The sequence below is a fragment of the Pseudomicrostroma glucosiphilum genome (assembly GCF_003144135.1).
Source record: "Pseudomicrostroma glucosiphilum strain MCA 4718 unplaced genomic scaffold BCV69scaffold_1, whole genome shotgun sequence".
In the NCBI taxonomy this organism is placed as follows: domain Eukaryota; kingdom Fungi; phylum Basidiomycota; class Exobasidiomycetes; order Microstromatales; family Microstromataceae; genus Microstroma; species Microstroma glucosiphilum.
In genome coordinates this window covers 1,634,153-1,650,376 of record NW_020289913.1, presented here as the reverse complement: position 1 = coordinate 1,650,376, position 16,224 = coordinate 1,634,153, and the positions used below count along the sequence as shown (strand labels likewise).

The window sequence follows — 16,224 nt, the reverse complement described above, 5'->3', positions numbered from 1 at the left end:
CCCCTTTCCGTGACTGCACTGCACTCCACTGCACAGATCTTCTCGTACCGCACTCTACCTCGTACCGTACATCCTCTCACCTCGTCTTTCTCATTACGATACGGCCTTGTCAAACCTCTTCGACAATGGCATCTCCTCCTCCTACCACCGTCTCCTCTTCCTCCAGCGCAGCTCTCCCACCCTCCTCCTTCCTCCCGCCTCTCAGACGACAACCTAGCAGTTCCTCCCTCCTCCTCGCCCTCCACACTCTGCAGAAGTACGATCGTGCACTGCTCCTGCTGGACACGTACGAGCGAGATCTTGCTGTAGGGTGGCTGAATAGATTGGTTGTGAGCGATTTGAGCTGGTTGGAGAACGGAGCCGGGAGCGAGAGGGAGGGAGAAGGAACTAGCAGCGGCAGCAGCAGCAGCAGCAGCAGCAGCAGCCTCAGTGCCCAGCCAAGTGGCTCGATTACCCCAACCTTTGCGACTTTCGAGGAGCTACAGCGCTTCCTTGTCGACGAGTCTGCCCAGCTTCTCGAGGATATTACACGCTCTGAGGCGATGGACCAAGGAAGAGGGGATGGTGAGAGCTCTGGCGGACGTGGGTTGGAGGATGTAGAGCCTATGGAGAGGGTCTTCTGCTTTCCCTTTGATTTTGCAAGGCCGAATGCCGTGCTTAAGGTCAAGCCTGCCGTTCCAAATGGGACAAGCTCAAGCACTGGGGACAGAGACAAGGAGAGAGTCGATGGGACAGTTGCGCTAGGAGAGCGCCGCTTCGTGGTGACTCTCATCGATGCACCACTACCGCCCTCGCAGGCAGAGGGCTCTGAAGGAGCTCCCTCTGACCAGGATGGTCCGGCAGACAGTAACGCGCCCGTCCCCGCCTCGCTGGAAGCCTCGTCTGCCGTGGGCGTACAGACATGGGCAGCCTCCATCGTCCTGTCTGACCTCCTCGTCACACGACCAGGGGAGATTCACTCTCTGCTACGCGAATCAGAGCGGTCGAGGCCGTTGCGGGTGGCCGAGCTGGGTGCTGGTACCGGACTGGTAGGGATAGTCTGCGCTCAGCTCCTTTCGTCCCTCTGTCCCCCCTCCGCTTCTATCTCGGACGGAGCTGGGGAGGAGAAGAACACCGTCATCCTCACGGACTATCATCCTCGCGTGCTGGAGAATTTGCGTAGAAATGTCGATGCCAACAGAACCGGTCTCTCGTCGCGAGTAGAGCTAGGAGTCAATGCGCTCGACTGGTCCGTCTACTACCAACCAAGTGACGGAGACTCCGCCACACCCGGCCTCCTCTCCTCGCCTGCCCTACTAGCCGCTGGTCAACATCCACATTACGACCTCCTCCTAGCAGCCGACGTAGTATACGCGCGCGAACATGCCTCCTGGCTATATGCGACCATGTCCTCCCTCCTAGCCCGGACAAAGAGCGCAAGAGCTCATGTTCTCAACGCGCGACGCTCCGAGGGGAGGTTTGGCGAGTGGGGATTGGTACAGGGGACGGATAGGGTTTTTGGAGAGGTCGCTGAAGAGCTGGAGGAAGAAGGAGGAGGAGGAGGAGAGGATGGAAGTGTGGGAAGGGATGCAAGATTGAGAGTGATCCGCAGGGTAGAGTTGCCGAAGGTCAAGGGACTGGGAAGGTCTGATGAGAGGGGCCATATCTGGTGGACGCTGGGGTGGCGATGACGCTCCTTCCTTGCGACAAGTATCTTGCAATGTACAATAGCTTCATTGATTAGTCCGCACACCACACCGACCTGTAGCAGTGAAGCTCCCCATGCCTCAAGCAGCCAATGGCTTCCTCCCTCCTCCACTCCCTCCTTTCCTCTTCGGCCCGCCTCTGTTTACCCCTCCCTTCCTCGGCAGGTCCCTCGTACGATGCTCCCTCAACTCCTCCCTCTCCATGCCCTCGTGCGCCTGCACCCAACACTCCGAGCAGTACACATCGCCCATGCATCCTTCGTCCTCCGGGTCGCGTGGAGAGAAACAGCTGAGCGTGGGAGGGGCTGAACAGATGGAGCAAAATGTCTCCTCCTCTTCTTCTTCCACTTGTCCCTCTCTGGAAGGGTGAGACTTGGAGCCACTACCGGGGACAGAGGGGAAACCGTCAAAGCTTCGCTCCCGCTCGGAAGGCTCGTCCAGTCTGCGCACATCTAGCTCTCGCCCGACCAGACGGCGGAAAGGTGCGAGGTCTAGATCGGCAGGTAGGTCGTTGTGTGCCGGACCGAGAGTGGGGTGTATGGCAGGGGCAGAGGGGGCCGTTGGCTCTGAGCTCGGGACCGAGGGTAGGGAGAGAGATGCGAATGGATCCCGACTACCCAAATTGTCTTCATCTTCACTATCGTCGGATGTGTAGGCGGGCGGCGGAGAAGAAGGTGAAGACCGTGTGGACGGAGAGGATGATGCCTGCTCTGATGGAGTTGCTTGGCGTGCCGGACGTAGAGCACTGAATCGGGCGATGAGAGCGTCGACCTCGTCTTGGATCTCATCTGGCTCTGGCTCTGGCTCTGGCTCTGGCTCTGGCTCTGGCTCTCGCTCCAGCTCCTCCGCTCGACTTGAGCCAGGACCGTCTGGTACCTGTATCTCTCTTGCTGCTGGTGATGAGGACGAGCTCGCTGCTAGCTGCTGCTCCGTCTCGAGGCCCGCCACTGGTCTCCGCTTGACTTCTTCTCCGAGCGCTTCAGCCAGATCTTCCGCTAGATCGAATGAATCATCTTCGACATCTGCTTCTTGATGGTTTGATCCACTCACACTGTCTTGGCTTTTCAGTCGCGATGATGAGCCCCGAGTTAGGATTGGCTTGCTCCGTTGCCCTGTACTCGAAGCAGGTTGCGTCGGCGCCGAACCCTGCAGACGTTCCGCTTGCCCCAGGACGCCCATTGATTCTCGTAAGAGGCTTGATGTCTCTCGTTGCGAGGGACCAGGTGGTAGCGAGGCTTGCGTCTCAATATCCGGATTCTCAATCCCTGCCGGATCTACCCCTTCCTCCTCAGCCTCCTCGCTTCCAAGACCAGACTGCCGATCCAGGTGCACCTCATCCTGTGTCAGTCGTATCAACCGCTCAATGTCATCGTCTGGTATGTTGCTGTTCGGTGAAACACTAGGTTCAGCTTGATTTGCCGGATTTGTGAACGTCTGTCGCGGTGTAGTATGTAGTGTACTAGAAACAGGAGTTGTGGCTGAAGCTGACGCTGGAGCTGGAGCTGGGGTCGACGCCGGAGTAGGAACTGGACGAGATTTGGGCTGCTGTGCTGCTTCTCGGATGGCTCTGAGGCGCTGAGATAGAGACTCTGGCATGCTGTCACACCTATACTGGTATGCTGGATCCCGGAAGATGATAAGATAGGGTACAGTAAGTAGTGCATGGGTCTCGGTGCATGCAGGGTGGCTTGTGCTCCTCTCTACTTCCGTTCCTCGATGCTGCTTACGTAAGACCAACACTGGCCGTGCGTCTTATTGCTTGCTGCCTTGGGCCTTCCGTCTGGGCGCTACCGTACCACTCCAGCTGCTCCTCCCTCCTCGTTCGTATCTGCATCAGCAGTAATGGCCAATCCATCTCCTTCCTCTTCCTCGGCAGCAGGCATTGCAGGAGCTCCACAACAGCCCAATTTCCGGTCCATCTTTGGTACGGACCCGCTGGATGAATTTACCTGCTTCGTCGGTGGTTGGCTATATGTAGCTGCCCAGGGAGGAGACGTATTGGAAGACTTGCGAGGCGTAGAGGCTGAGATTGAGGTGAGAACTGCTCGCGGAGAAAGCCAGAAGCAATAACCCAACAGAGGTGCTCAGCTTTTGGCCCGAACGTCGTGACCCTACTCTCATTCTAGCTCGAGGCCAAGATTGGAACGCTCATCGATACCAGGACGGGTATGAGGGTACAGCTGCCAGTGGCTAACGAGACGAGTGAGTCAAAGGCGGAGCAGTATGATCAATGAGGATGTTTCAAGATGGTAAGCTGACCTTCATTTGCCTTCTCGTCATCAGTCCTGTCGGACACTTCCAACATCCGCTTCGAGTCAAACATGACAACGGAGCAACACCGCCACTACAACAATCTCCTCAATTCTCTCGTCCGCCCTGCTCCCGAACGCCCAAAAGTAGCCTACAAGCGACACAATGAGATTGATTATTTCTTCCCATCCTCCCAAAGCAATGGTGGTAGAGGCGGTGGAGGGAGGGAGAAGGTCAGAGTGACGAGAGAAGCCGAAAGTCTGAGGACGAAGGAGAGGGGGAGTGTGGTCAAGAGGAGGCTGGCGAATCTGGAGGTGTACTGCCCGAACAGGGCATTCGATTATCGCATCAGTGTCAATCTCGAAATTCAGAGTGAGTACAGAGCAGAGGGAACGAAGCCTTCCTCTGCTTCTGAAAGACACTGACTTTGCCAAGTGACGCCCCTCACTAGCCCCCGAGCCTTCCTCGTCGGAGACGCACGATTTCTACAGGGAGAAGAATCGACTCTCCTACACCCACCCGGGGATGAGGATCGATCTGACGCAGGTGAAGGTGCCGTCGCAAGGCGCTGGAGAGGTAAGTCGTGACCAGTCGAGTCGAGTCGAGCGTCGAGCACTTATGGCTCTTCACCTCAACAAACAACCCAACTCACATCCCAACCTTACCTGCTCCCTTTGCTCCATGTCCACCTCTTTCAGCCAACCCTCCAACACGAGCTCGAAGTCGAGCTTCTACCCCCACCCTCCTCTGCCCCTTCCTACCCCTTTACCCTTCTAACATCACAAGCCAGCTCCCTCTCCTCTCCCCCCGTCCTCAACTCGCGAGGAGGAGGAGGAGGTGCAGCAGCAGGGCAAATGAATGGAGCTGCAGGAGGACAGGATTGGACAGAGTATGAGGATGTGATTGATCGGTTCTTGAATGACGTGAGGATGCTTATTAGGAATGCTGGTGGGGCGGGAGTCGGGGGTGGGTAGTGAGAGGAGCGAGGTTGGTAGAGAGGCGAGGGACAGGACTATCAGAGGGCAATAGGGGACTTCTCGATATATATATCCATTCGTACTCGACGATGTATAAAAAAAAGCATTTCTATTCCAGTCGTCACCTCCCTCTTTCTGCTCGCCTGAATCTCGAAGTTCTTCAGCAAGGTTGCAAGACGCGGAGGAGCTCCTTCTCCCACTGCCTCAACTCCGGACCCTCCTCTTGCACACCTCCCACTGGCTCCACCTCTCCCTCGGTCTTCTCCTCAATATCCTGATCCTGTTTACCCTCCACTCCCTCCACCTTTCCACCACCAGCGACCTTCCGCCGGAAATTGCGCGCATTGGGATCACTCTCCTTGCTCTGCTCCTCGAGGGCGGATAGGAAGAGGGACCAGGGAAGACAAGGCAGAGGTTCGGGATCTGCTGCTGCTGCTGCAAGCTCTGCTGCTGCTTCTGCCTCTGCTGGTGGGGCTTCCATGGGTTGATCTGCAGAGGAGGAGCCTTCGGCTTCTCCGAGCATGTCTTCTAGCACGAGTGCGGATGAAGGCGGCTCTTCTGTCGTAGTCGTCTTTGACGCTGGTGCTGCCGAAGTAGCAGCAGAAGCGCCCTCCTCAAGTGACCCTTCTTGTCCCACCTGTTCCGCCTTCACCGCCTCTTCGGTGCTCCTCACCGGGTTAGGCGCCAGCGGCACTCCCCACTCTCCCTGTCTTACCCTTCTCAGCTCTACCACGTGCGCAGCGGAATTGCACGCTTGACCAACATCGTGCACGATGGTCCGGACATAGGTGCCAGAAGAGACGGTCATGCGTAGTTTGAAGGCTGCGGCAGGGAGGTGCGACTCGGGGTCGGGGGGAGTGGAGCTGGAGACTTCTCCTAAGGTAGCAGGTGGCGCAGTGGAGGCTTCGGCTTCGGCTTCTGCAGGTGCTACCGTCGAGGAGGAGGACGTGGCAGGAGCACTACCTCCTCCCGGTCGGGGCCCAGTGGCAGTTGTACTGCTTCCACCCGTACTTTTGTCAACGATCTCCTTGACTCTCCCAAGCAGTGCCTTTTCCTCTGCCGTCACCTCCTTCTGCGGCGCGACAAACGGGTGTTCCCCACCTTTGAGCCAATCATAGCACTCCATGTGCACAATTTCAATCTCCCTCGCTTCGATGGGGCGAGGAAGCTCTAAACCCTGTCTAGCATAGTCGAAGAGCCTCTTTCCGTCCATTTTGACCGCCGAGTAGATGGGTGGATACTGCAGCAACGGACCGGTAAAGTAGGGCACGAGGGAGTGAACCATTTCCTCTGTGACGTGCGAGTGCGGGGCACGTGTCATGACCGGGTCCTGCGAGTCATAGCTGGTGGTAGCAGTGCCGAGCAGACCCGTCGTCTCGTACGTCTTTGCGCAGTCTAGGTACTTCTGCAATTGCTTCGTACCGCTGCCCAAGCCGATCACGAGCACTCCCGAGGCAAGCGGGTCGAGGGTGCCTCCCTGCCCGATCTTGGGCGGAGCGGCTTTGCCCTTGAGATTCTTCTTGCCTCCTGCGGGACGCCAGGCATTACCTCCGTTGCCCTCGGGGAGAGTACCGTCTGGGTTGCGGAAGAGGGGAGAGTAGGCGAGGAGGTCCTTGAGGGAGTCGAGGAGCTCCATGCACGTCTTTCCCGAGGGCTTGTCGATGGCAAAGACGCCATTGAGAGGCCGCGAGGCAAGGGAACCAGGGATATGTCCTGGATGTTGAGGATTGGTAGCCGTTGGCCCACGGCCATTGCGGTTGCCGCTACCGCCTTCGCTGCTTCCTTGATAGCCTCCTCTTCCTCCACCTCGGCTGTGACCTCCGCCTCTACCTCGCCCGTTGCCATTCCCACCACGCTCTGACGGGTTGAAGCGCCCTGCTCCTCCTCTCTGTGACTGAAGCTTTGCTTTGCTGCCCAATGTAGGTGGTGCGCCGGACAAGTCGGGCATCTCGGACGCAGCAGTGGAGGGACTTGTAGAGAAGTAGTGGAGGGCAACTAGGTGCCTTTTGCAGAGTACGGAAGTTGAGTAGCAGGATGCCTTGGGTAGTAAGTATGTCTGCCGCTGCAAGGCGCTAAGCATAAGCTGTACTGCAGTGATGGTGAGCCTTTTGAAGGAGCAGATTGTGTCAGGAAGGGGGAAATTCAGCAAAAGGTGTTGAAATGTAAATGTAAAGTTGCTTCCGTCGGGAAGAAGTGAATTCTGAAGCTGCGAGTCCAAGGCGGAAACGCGCAATTTCAAACCCCGACGGACGAAGCCACCTCGGTACGGAACAGAGAAGAGCAGAGGGGAGCAAGTCACTGGTAGACCAACACCTTCCACCAGAGCCGTACGCAAAGAGTAGACGGTCATGTGGTGAGTAGCAAGCTCATGGAGATGTGGTAGGATATCGCTGACCATATCCTCTCTCTTCCTCTGTCGCTTTCAGCAAGCATATCCTCAACGCCCAGGTCACAGTGCGTGCACCATGCTGCCAACGCTTCTTCGACGTGAGTGAGCCCCGGGCCGTCCAACTCCAATTCTTCCATTCCGAGCTGACCCCCGTCACTCTTATCCAATCTCCCACTCTTCCTTTCATCTCACCCAGTGTCCACAATGCCACGCCGAGTCATCTGATCACCCCCTACGCAAGACTACAGAGATGGCATTTGTGTGTAAAGCATGCAAGCGCGCTTTCCGCAAGGACCTCAGCGTGTTTGAAGAGTCAGACGAGTATTGTCCTTGGTGCGATAATTGCTACGTGAGTAAAGCGGAGAGGGAATTGAACAGACAGAGATAGGGGTGGGAGCTTAAGATTAGAGGAGGGACAGAGCTGATTGGAGAGCTCTCCCTTTCCCCTTGCACCACGTCCTACCAGGTCATCTCCGCAAAGACCTCACAGCGTCGTCCGCCTCCACCACCAGAAGCAACCGAGCAAGACACCGAGTCCGGCGCTACCTCTTCTTCCCTCTCCCACCCCAACCCACTCGACGCCCGTCACGATTCCTCCCTGTACGAAGCCCTCGACCCACGAATCCGGTACGATCCACGCCATGACTTCCACACTACGGATACGCGTGCCACAGAGGATGGAGAGAGGGTGGATGTAGGTGGATTGAGGGGAGTGATGGAGGGAAAGGCACTTAGGGAGAGGGAGGCACAGAGGAGGATGGAGGAGTTGATGCAGATGGCTGGCACTGGTGCTGGTGGTGGGGCAGGGGATGCGGCGGGTGGATTTCAACATATTGATGATGAGTTGGATTGGAGTTGAGAGGAGAGGAGAGGAGAGAGAGCACCCATTTCAGACGTCGCGTTGCCTAATGTAACATACCCCACCGAGCCACGCCAGTAGCTGCAAACAATCAGACTGTTTGCTCTTGAGCTGAAAAGGCATGCAAATTGGTGATTGGTGGTAGAGAGTCCTTACAATATGAGTGGTACGAGTCAAGGGGAAAAGTACAACATCGAGTCATCTATAAAAGGTCATTCGGCCAGCCGTCCGCTCAACGGGTCCGCTCGCTGAGCATGCTCTGCACTCTCAACTTTCCATACATTGCCCGCTTTCAGGACCTAGGCCTGTGAAGTTGGCTTCGCGCCCAGTCCTCTCGAGTAGAGCATCTGCCTCAGATCGCCCAGTCCCTCGAGGTTTCCCTGTGCGACTACGGTCGTCTGTCCGCTACCCAAACCATAGTTCATCTTCTGCCCCTTACCTTCCTTCTCTGCTGTGGGCCTCAACACTCGAGTTGCAACGCGGTGTAGACGCGGCAGGTCCACCTGGTCAATCTTCTCGCACATCTCCTCTACAGTGACCTTCTTGCCGTGCACTTGAACTTGGCGACCTAGGTCCTCCACTTCAACCAGGCGCGACTCTAGAGCCATCATCAGGCTTGACTTGAGCTGGTTGCGCGCCCTGCTCAGCTCAGCAGTGGTAATACCTCCTCTCAGTGGACCGGTGCAGAGCTCCAACTGGCGAGCAATGACGTTACCAATCGAGGCATTGAAGCGTGGCTCGCACGAGGCGGCGATTCCGAAGAGGGCGGAATCAGAGTAAGAGTGTAGGAAGGCAGAGCAGAAGTCGACGGCGTGGTGCGTGTTGAGCACGCCGTACAGGCGGGAGTACATTCCCTTTCCGGGGCCACCGGCAGAGAAGGAGGAGCCACCGCCGAGGAGGATTTGAAGGGTGGCGAGAGCATAGATGTCGTCATCGTGGATGGACACGCCTTCAAATGCTACGTAGACGTGAGTGAATTCTAGGTCCTCGCGCGGCAGGTAGAGCTCACCACCTGTATACCGTGCTCGAGTCTGAGCTAGATCTGAAGAGGTAGGGAAGCCGGGAATGTCGGAGAGATGCGATGCTGAGGTTTTGGCTGTTGTGGAGAAATCTGCTGAAGGATTGTAGCTGCTGGCTGACGAAGGGGACGTACTAGTGCTCGACCCGGAGGATGAAGAGGAAAAGACCGAAGATGGGCTGCTGCTCCTTGATGATGACCTTGACGAGCTATCTGTAAGCACAGACTGCTTTGCTGCTGCTCCACCGAAGAATTGCTCGGACAGCGCTACCAGCTGCTCGTGCTGCATACCCGCTCCCGCCACCACAATCCGCTCTGGTGTATACCACTGCTTCATGAAGCTTCTCAAATTATCTGCTGTCATTTGCTCTAGACTCTCAATGGGGCAGAGGAGAGGGTTGCCTAATGTGTTGTCTTTGTAGGCCACCAAGTGCAGCAGCTCAGGCAGGATCATCTCCGGCTTGTTCCAAATCTCCTGGATCTCGTATGCGGCGGCCTGCCTTTGCGCGTCCAGCTCCTCAGGCAGCAGCAGAGGATGCTGGATGGTATCAGCCAGTATCGACAGTACAGCCGGCAGGTCTTGGTTGAACATCGAAGACTGGTACATGATCGTCTCCCTCGAAGACGAGCACATGACGTTGCCTCCCAGCTTTTCGATTTCGGACGTCATCACCTCCGAAGACCGCTGCGAGGTGCTCTTGAAAGCCATCCGGTCGAGCAGGTGACTCACGCCGCTCTCTCCACTTATCCAGGGACGCTCGTAACGCGAGCCTGTATCCACGTAGACGCCTACGGCCGAAAAGTGACCCGGGGTACCCTCTGTGGCGACCCGCACGCCATTCGGCAGGGTGGATGTCTTTATCAGCGAGGCGCTTGTAATTGGCGAGGAGTCTACTGAGTAGGAGCGGCGAGGAAGTGCAGAGCTGACGGGCCCTGCACGAGGTGGTGAGGAAACTCTGTAGGAGGGGGGCGGTGTAGCGATAGATCGCGATGTGAGGTTCGGTTTGGCCGAGGCTGCTGCAGACAAGGCGCGAGCCACACCAGCCGGCGAGAGACTGATCTGTCTCGATGGTCCAGCCAGAGACCTACTGAGGAGACTTGTGGTCACCCTCATGTTGTGATCGGTGATGAGTTGGTCGTGATGGTGGTGGTGATGGTTGGGGGCTCTGAGCAGTGGTAGCTGGGGAAATCTCTGGCCTGGCGGGTCTACGCTCTAAATCTCTCCGTCGGAGCCGCGCGGGTCGGAGCGACAGTCGGCCATGGCCAAGGCGTGGCTACTTCCTTCCGCCGCCGCGTACCAGTCTGACCTACCACTCCCACCTCACTTCCGCCTGTCCGCTCTGCCGCCGCCCACAAGCTGCTGCTCGCCTCACACCATCTCGTCGTGTAGCCTGCCGGGTGGCTCACGTCTTGACGATGTCTCGCACCGCTGGGGCCTCCGCCGGCAGCAGCGCCGAGAGAGGATTTACGGTCAGCCATCAGAAGGTCGCACTCGAGCTTGGCTTCGCCTCATCTTCGTCGGCGGTATTGGCAGGATACACTGAGTTGACGATCATACCTACCGATCGTCACCTGAAGACTGTATTTCTGAACAGCAGGCAGTGTGGTGAGTGTCGCCCAAAGGCTGTAGGACGAATCAGACGACCTACTCGCTCACCCGCTTGTACCCTCTCGATCTCTCAGCAATCCACTCGGTGACATGCGCTGGTCAATCTGCCGACTTCACCGTCTTGGACTCTCTGACAGCAGTGACCATATCTGATCAAAGGGATGTCCACCTCTTTCCCGAGCTGAAACGGAAGCTTTATGCTGCCGCTAGTGATGGCCAGGGAGGCGAGCTAGCTATCACTATCCCAGCGTCAGTCCGTGTGGAGACGTCGCAATCGACGTCTGTACCCGCTACGCCTGGCCCGGACAACGACGCTCCTACGCCTGGCGGACCGTCAGCAGCAGCGACGGCCTCCGGAGAAGCCAATGCCATCACAATACGCATCAATTACAGCCTCTCGAATCCGGCCGATGCCATTCAGCTGATCCGGCCGACTGCTGAGGCTCCATGGCGGCAGCTCCATATGTACACCAGCCCCACCTGCTCAGACTACGCGCGATGCTGGGTCCCATGCGTAGATAGCTTGTGGGAGAGGAACACGTGGGAATTTCAGTACGTGGTACCAAGGAGGCTAGCAGAAAGTCCGGTGGATGAGGATAGCCATGCCGAAGAAAGCCATGACTGCGTCGTCATTTCCACAGGCGATCTTGTTGAGCAGGTGAGTTGGACCACGATATAGACGAGAACTTGAGACGGAGCCGACTCACAAAAGCTCATTCTCTCCCCTTGCGCTCAGACCATCCATCCTCACAATTCGCGCAAAGTGATCTACAGTTTTATTCAGGCTGCACCGACCTCAGCCCAGCATGTCGGATTTGCGGCAGGCTGCTTCAAAGCTCTTGATCTAGCCGAAAAGGCTTCGACTGATCGACCCGCGGACGCTGCTGGGGACACAGAAGATTCGAGCGAGCTGCAAATGGTCGCTTTCTGCTTGCCTGGCCGTGAGGAGGAGCTTCGCAATTCGACAGCAGTAGCAAAACAAGCCATGACCTACTTCAGTCGAGATTTTGGTTCCTTCCCTTTCGCCAGCTTCAAGTTGGTCTTCATTGAAGATGCAGTAGTCGACGTGCACAACACTTCGACCTTGTCAATCTTCTCGGCCGATTTGCTCCACCCTCCTTCGGTCATCGATCAGGCGCTAGAGACGAGGCAAATCATTGCCCATTCGCTGGCTGTACAATGGGTGGGGATCAACATCATCCAAAAGACCTGGTCCGACACCTGGCTCATCAACGGACTCAGTCTGTACGTCTCGGGACTCTTCTGGCGACGCTTGATGGGAAACAATGAGTACCGCTTTCGACTCAGGAAAGACTGTGACAGAGTCTGCGCTTGGGATATAGGTATGCCTCCGATCGGCCAACTGGGCTCGCAAGAGCCGCCAGACGCTGCCACACTACCCTTTATCAACCTCAAGGCTCCTCTCGTACTCCACATCCTCGATCGAAGGCTCTGCAAAGCGGGAGCCTCTCTAGGTCTAGGACGTGTCATCCCACGGGTGCTCTTGCAGGCTATCACCGGTGAGCTACCGAACAATACTCTCAGCACGTCCAGCTTCTTGCGAACCTGCAGAAAGGTCAGCGGTGTCGATCTCCGCAAGTTCACTGAGCAGTGGATCTATGGCAGTGGCTGTCCGCGCTTCTTCGTGAGCTCAAATTTCAATCGGAAGAAGCTCACGATTGAGATCCACGTCAGACAAGAGTCGCCGGCCGCTCAATTCGCCGAGTATAGACCAGAGCAAGCCGTCGGTTCCAATCCCATCAAGCTCTTCGAAGGCCAAATGACTATCCGTATTCATGAAGCTGACGGTCGCCCCTATGAGCATGTTCTCGATCTCAAGTCCTTTCAAAAGCGATACGATGTGCCTTTCAATACAAAGTACAAGAGAGTGCGTCGTAATACGAAGCGCTTTCAAGCTAGGCAAGCCGCTGCAGCTGCTGCCGCAGAGGGTGACCAAGACGCTGCCGAGGCTATTGGTATGATCGACCTCGGCTTCAGTCTGGCCATGTGGGAAGACGAGGAGCAACGAGTAAGATGGAAAGTCGCTGATTGGACAGAGGAGGAGGAAGACGTCATGTCTCAAGCTGCTTATGAGTGGATCCGGATGGACGCTGACTTCGAGTGGATCGCGTCCATCCATGTCGATCAGCCCGACTACATGTGGGTCTCTCAATTACAGCGAGATCGTGATGTTGTCGCTCAGCTTCAGGCTGTTGAGGCTTTGGCAAACCTGCCTAATGCCTTGTCCAGCTCGATGCTGACGAGGACAGTTCTGGTGTCGAAGTACTTCTTTCGCATTCGTACTGAAGCTGCTCAAGCTCTCGTCAATTGTGCTATCCCTCATCTCGAATATCTCGGCCTTTTCCATCTGCTCATGCTCTTCAAGACGAGCTACTGCTTCGACACTGAGGATCAAGCTACAGGTCGTACTGGCGATATGCTCGATATGTCGTGCATCCCAAAGGCCAACGACTTCACCGATCCTGCAGACTATTTCATCAGACGAGCTCTCATCCAAGCGATCAGTAGAGTCAGAAACGAGCGAGGTAGGACTCTGCCACACGTCAAGCGCTTCCTGCTCAATCTGATCAGGTACAATGACAACTCTACGAACCGATACATTGACGACTACTACCTAGCAACTCTTCTGAGCGCTCTAGCCACAGCATTCGTTCCGATCGACAGCTCCACATATGGAGGCTACGTTCCGGCCAACGAAGATCCGGATGCGTCAGACGATGTTGTCCTTATGCAGCATGCCTTGGGCGAGATCAGTCGGTTGCAAGAGCTGGACAAGCTTGTGCCCTCGTACCACAACGTCATCACACTAGCTTGCCTTGATTGGCAGGCGGCGATGGTTCTTTCTCATCAGCTTCCACTCGATCTGCGACTCTTCCTTGCTTACACTCAGCAAGGAACGTTCACACCAGTGCGTACCTCAGCCTTCAACTATCTGCTTCTGCTCAGCGGTCTGAAGCACAGGATTGTCGTGCGCTACCTCTTCAGCGTTCTCCGGAGTGATGAGAATCGTCTGGTCAAGAGAGACTTGGCAAAAGGCATCTGCGAGGCTTTGGCCATTGCGATAGCTACAGGCGACGCGCCCGGTGCTCGTCAAGACCCGGTGCTGCTAGAAGAGGATGGCGGCGGCCATCGCAAAGACCCCGGGGCCGCGGACAGGGCGAGGGACAAGGAGATGGAATTGACCTTGCGTGCACTGAGAAGAGAGGTCGGTCGCTCAGCTGCGGTCCGAGAAGGCTTTTTGGGAGCTCTCTTGGCACCAGGCGTCGACTCAGAGGCGCGTTGGGCTCTCATCAAACTGGCAGAACTTCTCTTCAAGCCGAAAGAAGAGACCGATCTACCTCTCGAGGCTCGCCTTGTCGTGGCGCGCGCCCGTGTGCCCGTAACGCCCTCTGTATCTCGTCAGCAGCTGTTGCCTGAGGCAGATCCTCTCGAAGCGGCGACCAGCTCCAAAGTCAAGGTTGGGGACGAGCAGCTCGTTACCCAACCCGCAGCTCGGGTAGCATTCCAAGATGATGTACAAGAGCCCGCAGCTAGCTCAACCCGACCCACACTCAAGCTGAAGAAAGCCAAACCCTTGCCACAAGCACAGACGGGCGGAATGACCGCCACAGACGTCACAGCATGCCGCAATGCCCTCAAGAAGCTCTATTCCAGCAAGCATTCCTTCCTCTTCATCAACCCTGTTGATCCCGTACGAGATTCCGCTCCGAACTACCACCAAATCATCAAAGAGCCTATGGATTTGAGCACAATGAGCAATAAGCTCGAGGAAGGCTTATATTCAGATCGATTTGCATTCGAGAAAGACTTCAACCTCTTGGTCGCCAACGCTAAGACGTATACGCCTGACCCCATGGCATTCGTGCACAAGGAAGCGGAGGCTCTAGGCAAAGCCTTCCAAACCCTGTGGGCCAAGACAAACAAGACTCTCGAGCAGGCCGCGGCTAAACAGGCCGCTCTTGCATCTATCAACAATGCTGCGCCTGGCATTCCCATCGAGTCTGTACCTGCTGTGCCGGTTGCACCCGTCTCTGGACCAATGGCGCCACCTCCTCTCCCTGTACGTGCACCCACGAGGCCCGCTCCAGCTCCGGCTTCGCCTGCGACTGCTTCTCCGCAAAGTTCCTCGTGTCCGGCTCGGCCTCTGGGATTGAAGCTAAAACTAAAGTCGAAAGCTTCTGTCGATGTGAACGGCGACGGTGCAAATTCGCCGGCAGGTTCACCAGCTGTGGGCGGCAGCGAGCCTCAGCGAACCAATGCGGCCCCTGAAGCTCCTCGCATCGCTGCCCCAAAGCTTAAGGTCAAAAGCAAGAGTGCTACACCTCGTGCTGGCTCTGCCGGGTCTCCCGCACCGCCTGCTCCGGAGGTGGCACCTGTCGAGCCTGCCTACGGCAACTTTGCTCCGCCGCCTATTGCTCCTGGTGAAGATCCCGTCAAGATGGGCAAAGGAGAGCCGATCCACTCTAAGCAGTGCAAGATACTGTTGCAGAACCTCAAGAAAGTCCCAGAGGCGGTCCTCTTCCTGAATCCGGTCGACGAGGCGTATGCACCTGGCTACTTCTCTGTTGTCCATCACCCCATGGATCTGGAGACGATGGAGACGAAGCTGAACAGCAATCAGTATGCCACAATGGACCAATTCGCCTCTGACATGGTGCAGATCTTTGACAATGCCTACATCTACGCCGATGTCACAGCTGTGCAGTACGCCGAGGCAGTGCGCGCCGCCTTCAAGAAGGAGTGGCCTAAAGCCCTTGTGCGTCGGCTGGAGTACAATGATCGAAGAGCGCTGCAGAGTATGATCAGCCGGATCAAGAGCAGTCAATTGGGTGGGCTGTTCACGCAGCCGGTAGAGGAGATCGTCAAGGCTCTGCCGCACTACTTTGATGTGATCCCACAGGAAAAGGCGAGGGATCTGGGAATGATTGGGGATAAGCTCAAGAATGACGGCTATGGACGGGCATCGGATCTGGAGGCGGATGTTAGGTGAGTATTTGCAAGAAGTGTCCGCGCAGAGGACAGCTCGAACTGACGCTTCCCTTCTCCCACCCTCCATGCAGACTGATGATCAACAACGCCAAGACGTTCAACGCGTCCAACGAGGCCATCCTCGCCCTCGTGGACAGCTTCGAGCATTTCTTCAACAAGGAATGGAAATCCACACTCGCTTCCCTCTCCAGTGCTGCTGCCAACGGTAGCAATGGCAGCGGCGGAGTGGGAGGACAGAAGAAGAGGAAGGATGAAGAGGGAAAGAACAAAGAGGGCGGGAGCAAGAAGTTGAAGGCCTGAGGCGGGCTGGGAAGAGAAGGAGGAGGGTGGGGGATGGGGGTGGGGAAAAGGGAGGAGGATCGAGATCGTCGCGGATGCGCATGTACAATACTATTTCACAATACCACGAGTATCGCATCACACCCAG

General features: G+C 56.6%; 7 protein-coding genes across 7 annotated transcripts; 4 read left to right on the top strand and 3 right to left on the bottom strand.

Annotated features, from left to right (window-relative positions):
* The first annotated feature begins 32 nt into the window (after window positions 1–32).
* BCV69DRAFT_280032 (hypothetical protein) lies at window positions 33–1,732 on the top strand. The gene has a single exon (XM_025491460.1). It carries the CDS (start codon window positions 126–128, stop codon window positions 1,668–1,670), a length of 1,545 nt encoding a protein of 514 aa, XP_025351290.1. The 5' UTR covers window positions 33–125; the 3' UTR covers window positions 1,671–1,732.
* Window positions 1,733–1,766: 34 nt separating this feature from the next.
* On the bottom strand, window positions 1,767–3,281 carry BCV69DRAFT_296427 (hypothetical protein; the record flags this gene model as incomplete). The annotated part of the gene is made up of 1 exon (XM_025494009.1): window positions 1,767–3,281. The coding sequence occupies one exon, from the start codon at window positions 3,279–3,281 to the stop codon at window positions 1,767–1,769; it is 1,515 nt and encodes a 504-aa protein (XP_025351289.1).
* A 246-nt stretch (window positions 3,282–3,527) lies between these two features.
* Window positions 3,528–4,909, top strand: BCV69DRAFT_243262 (mRNA triphosphatase CET1; the record flags this gene model as incomplete). Its single annotated transcript, XM_025490059.1, has 5 exons — window positions 3,528–3,701; window positions 3,812–3,887; window positions 3,969–4,307; window positions 4,387–4,542; window positions 4,761–4,909. 5 exons carry the CDS (start codon window positions 3,528–3,530, stop codon window positions 4,907–4,909), a joined length of 894 nt encoding a protein of 297 aa, XP_025351288.1.
* Window positions 4,910–4,963: 54 nt separating this feature from the next.
* On the bottom strand, window positions 4,964–7,086 carry BCV69DRAFT_280029 (pseudouridine synthase). The gene has a single exon (XM_025491459.1). It carries the CDS (start codon window positions 6,858–6,860, stop codon window positions 5,073–5,075), a length of 1,788 nt encoding a protein of 595 aa, XP_025351287.1. The 5' UTR covers window positions 6,861–7,086; the 3' UTR covers window positions 4,964–5,072.
* A 131-nt stretch (window positions 7,087–7,217) lies between these two features.
* BCV69DRAFT_280028 (hypothetical protein) lies at window positions 7,218–8,257 on the top strand. Its single transcript, XM_025491458.1, has 4 exons — window positions 7,218–7,265; window positions 7,339–7,399; window positions 7,498–7,650; window positions 7,768–8,257. Exons 1-4 carry the CDS (start codon window positions 7,261–7,263, stop codon window positions 8,158–8,160), a joined length of 612 nt encoding a protein of 203 aa, XP_025351286.1. The 5' UTR covers window positions 7,218–7,260; the 3' UTR covers window positions 8,161–8,257.
* Window positions 8,258–8,259: 2 nt separating this feature from the next.
* Window positions 8,260–10,352, bottom strand: BCV69DRAFT_280027 (hypothetical protein). Its single transcript, XM_025491457.1, has one exon. It carries the CDS (start codon window positions 10,290–10,292, stop codon window positions 8,460–8,462), a length of 1,833 nt encoding a protein of 610 aa, XP_025351285.1. The 5' UTR covers window positions 10,293–10,352; the 3' UTR covers window positions 8,260–8,459.
* A 133-nt stretch (window positions 10,353–10,485) lies between these two features.
* On the top strand, window positions 10,486–16,097 carry BCV69DRAFT_309970 (hypothetical protein; the record flags this gene model as incomplete). Its single annotated transcript, XM_025494756.1, has 4 exons — window positions 10,486–10,784; window positions 10,862–11,445; window positions 11,524–15,794; window positions 15,869–16,097. Exons 1-4 carry the CDS (start codon window positions 10,595–10,597, stop codon window positions 16,095–16,097), a joined length of 5,274 nt encoding a protein of 1,757 aa, XP_025351284.1. The 5' UTR covers window positions 10,486–10,594.
* Between the last annotated feature and the right edge of the window lie 127 nt (window positions 16,098–16,224).

Excerpts from the sequence above, each read along its gene's own strand:
- BCV69DRAFT_280032 (XM_025491460.1), top strand. The coding sequence starts at position 126 with ATGGCATCTCCTCCTCCTACCACCGTCTCCTCTTCCTCCAGCGCAGCT.
- BCV69DRAFT_280028 (XM_025491458.1), top strand. Across the intron at positions 7,400-7,497 it reads GCTGCCAACGCTTCTTCGAC|TGTCCACAATGCCACGCCGA; the intron begins GTGAGTGAGCCC and ends CATCTCACCCAG. Across the intron at positions 7,651-7,767 it reads CTTGGTGCGATAATTGCTAC|GTCATCTCCGCAAAGACCTC; the intron begins GTGAGTAAAGCG and ends ACGTCCTACCAG.
- BCV69DRAFT_280027 (XM_025491457.1), bottom strand. The coding sequence starts at position 10,292 with ATGAGGGTGACCACAAGTCTCCTCAGTAGGTCTCTGGCTGGACCATCG.
- BCV69DRAFT_280029 (XM_025491459.1), bottom strand. The coding sequence starts at position 6,860 with ATGCCCGACTTGTCCGGCGCACCACCTACATTGGGCAGCAAAGCAAAG.